The sequence below is a fragment of the Pteropus vampyrus genome, unplaced genomic scaffold (assembly GCF_000151845.1).
Source record: "Pteropus vampyrus isolate Shadow unplaced genomic scaffold, Pvam_2.0 Scaffold520, whole genome shotgun sequence".
Classification (NCBI taxonomy): domain Eukaryota; kingdom Metazoa; phylum Chordata; class Mammalia; order Chiroptera; family Pteropodidae; genus Pteropus; species Pteropus vampyrus.
The window spans coordinates 37,614-40,548 of NW_011889301.1; the positions used below are offsets into that span (position 1 = coordinate 37,614).

Consider the following 2,935-nt stretch of genomic DNA (forward strand, 5'->3'; position numbering starts at 1 on the left):
TACCAAGGTGAGTCACTGAGCACTAGCAGACAGAATTATGTGGGGGTAGCTAGTTTCAGAAGGTCAGTTTAGTGACGAACACCTATGTATTTCAAGACTTCTTAAAAGGCACAAAGGCACAAAGGCACAAAAAACACCAATCAAAAGAAAATAATTCATAAACCTTACTAAATTAAAATTGAGAACTTTTTAAAATAAAAGATAGCATTAAAAAGATGAAAAGACACAGAGTACCAGAATATGTATACAATACAAGTAATCACGGAAGGATAAGAATTTTTGCAAGTCATTGTGGAAAAAGGTAGCAACCCAGTTGAAAAACAGGCAAAAGACTTTGAACAGGAACTTTTAAATAGCCATTAAACTTTTGAAAATGTGTTCAATCTCCTTAGTTTTCACAGAGTGCAAAAAATATATAAGGTGAGATAAGAAATATGTATGATATGCAGTGAGGTTAATAAGTCTGGTAATGCCAAGTCCTGGTGAGGATGTGAAATATTAAAGACCCTCATTAACTGACTGAAAATGTAAACTAGTAAGACCACTGTAGAATCAGGAAGATGTTATCAAATCACATTGAAGTTTTACATATCTTATAAACAAACAGTTGCTTTCCTAACTGTATTCCCTACAGAAAGGCATGATTGTATTTTCTAGAATGAATAAAAGACTATTCATATATCTTTGCCAAAAATTGGGCTCATCAGCAGTAGAATAAAGAAATAGTTGTATTCCTTAAGGGAGAATTATAAAGCTACATAAAATCTTTTACAGTGATTACAAACATAATATTAAGCAAAAGAAACCAAAAAATATAAATATGCATGTATGATTGTCAGAAACAGGCTTGGTTACATTTTTAGGAATTCATATATTGTTGATAAAACAACAGAGAAGGAAATCATTACATAAATATTAGAGTGGTGAACTCATAAGCATGAAGAAGTTGTAACCAGGCACGATCAAATAGGGATTTTTGCAGAGCCATTTGTGTACTATTTCTTGACATGGTTTCTAATTCCATGAGTGTTCACTCTATACTGTTATATTACACATGTAAGTTATATGCAGTATAAATTTCATGCTTAACAGAGAGTTAAGAGATGAGCCAAAAGTAGATATTTACAACTCATAAAACCCATCAAGGATGGGCATCCCGAATACATAAAGAATTTAGACCTTTCTTTTTTTTAATTTCTATTTTTCAGTTAAAGTTGACATTCAATATTATATCAGTTTCAGGTGTACAGCATAATGGTTAGACATTTATATCATTTATGAAGTGATCCCCCTGATTAGTCTAGTACCCGATTTGGACTTTTCTTAAGTGTCGTCTTTACAGTAAGGTTTTCCATGATATCCTATTTAAAACTATACCTCTCATATCAAATTGGAATATGGAAATTTAGGATGAAGTGATCAGAGGAATTGATGATTCCTTTCATCAAAAGGAATTGATGATTCCTTTCATGAATTTTATACTTGTTTGTGTTACTATGACTCGCAGCTGTAAGATGGGTTAGATCCTGAGCTATAAACTTCTTCATTTAATCATGAGGCAGGTAGTGCTATCAATTTAATTTAGTGTTGAAGAACTGAATGGAAATAAGGAACGGTATCAAATTGGATGTAGACTCTTGAATAGTCTCCCAGTGGAGCCTAGATAAGGAAGGACCTATACTGTAATTTATTTCCTCAAACCAAACTCTTCCCCTGTTGGGGCTAGTCCATAATGCTCATTATCTCCTAATTTTTCTTATTACTCTACTTAAGTTTACAGTCCTTGTAGTCATCCCATTATCTGTTTTTTCTGCTCCCTAAAATAACCATTCCTATAAAAGCCTAATTTCTATTTTTTCTTTTCTTTCTCTTCTCTATCCAGATAAGAAAATCCAAATTATCACAATCCAAATACAAATCTGTATTTATTACCAGTTTCCCCACTCATTTTCACTAGATCAGTATTATTTTTTAAAGGAGGGTGAATATATATATGTTCACACACACATGAATTATTTAACTTTGAGAAACCAAAAACTGAAATGCAACATAAGGGCATATGTCTGTAAGCCCCACTCATAAGAAATGTAAGATTCATAAGATGCTTTCAATTTTTCTCAGTTTTAGAACATTACAGAGATGATGCCCTGATCCAGGGGGACAAGAAAATCAAAGCCAAACACCTGCAGCAAGTAACATTCGTCAATAATAAACCTTTGACTAGAGAGGAAGAGGAAGTTTGGGGAATACCATTTAATCTGCATATAGCTCCTGTTTCTTCAACAAAAATGTTTTGTAAATGCGACCCATGGGGAGTCAATTTGCAAAATATTCCTCAATTTATCATTAATAATAGAACTTATTTGGCAAAAATACCAGGTTACTGTAATGTCTGTGAAATTTTACCTTTCAAAATTAACTTTGAGAGAATTCATACTGGAGAGAAATTTTATGAATGTAATAAAAATAGGAAAACCCTCAGTTATGAGGAAAATCTTCCTGAGCATCAAAAGTATCAACATTTGGAGCAAGCTTTTGAATTTCATGAAATTGGAAAAGCCTTCTTTGATGAAGCTGCCTGTATTACACATAGGAATACTCACACAGGAGAAAAATCCTGTAAAGATGATGAATTTATTAAAAACTGTGATAAGATAAATGTCTTTGACCATGAAAGAGCTAGGACAGGAGAGAAACACTCTCATCTTAATCAATATGGAAAGTCCTTCTGTGAGAAGTCACCTATCAAGGAATATAATAAATTTAACGTGGCTGTGAAACACTATGAATGTAATGCAAGTGGGAATAATTTCAATAGGAAGTCACCTCTCCCTGAATCTCAGAGAAGTGTCACAGAAGAGAATCCATTGGTGTGGACACAAACTGAGGATAAATCCTTTGAATATTATGAAAATAGGAAATCCTACCAGATATC

The 2,935-nt window shown here is 32.9% G+C and overlaps 1 protein-coding gene across 9 annotated transcripts in view; it reads left to right on the forward strand.

The window, feature by feature from the left end:
• Positions 1–2,935, forward strand: part of ZNF510 (zinc finger protein 510) — a 24,699-nt gene that overhangs the window by 15,688 nt on the left and 6,076 nt on the right. For 8 of the 9 annotated variants that reach the window (XM_023525046.1, XM_023525049.1, XM_023525050.1 and 5 more), the window contains exon 6: positions 2,122–2,520. In XM_023525046.1, coding sequence (XP_023380814.1) covers positions 2,122–2,520 — 399 coding nt within the window. Of the gene's footprint in view, positions 1–2,121; positions 2,931–2,935 lie in introns of all 9 variants that reach the window. The other variant, XM_023525045.1, reaches the window with a different exon arrangement.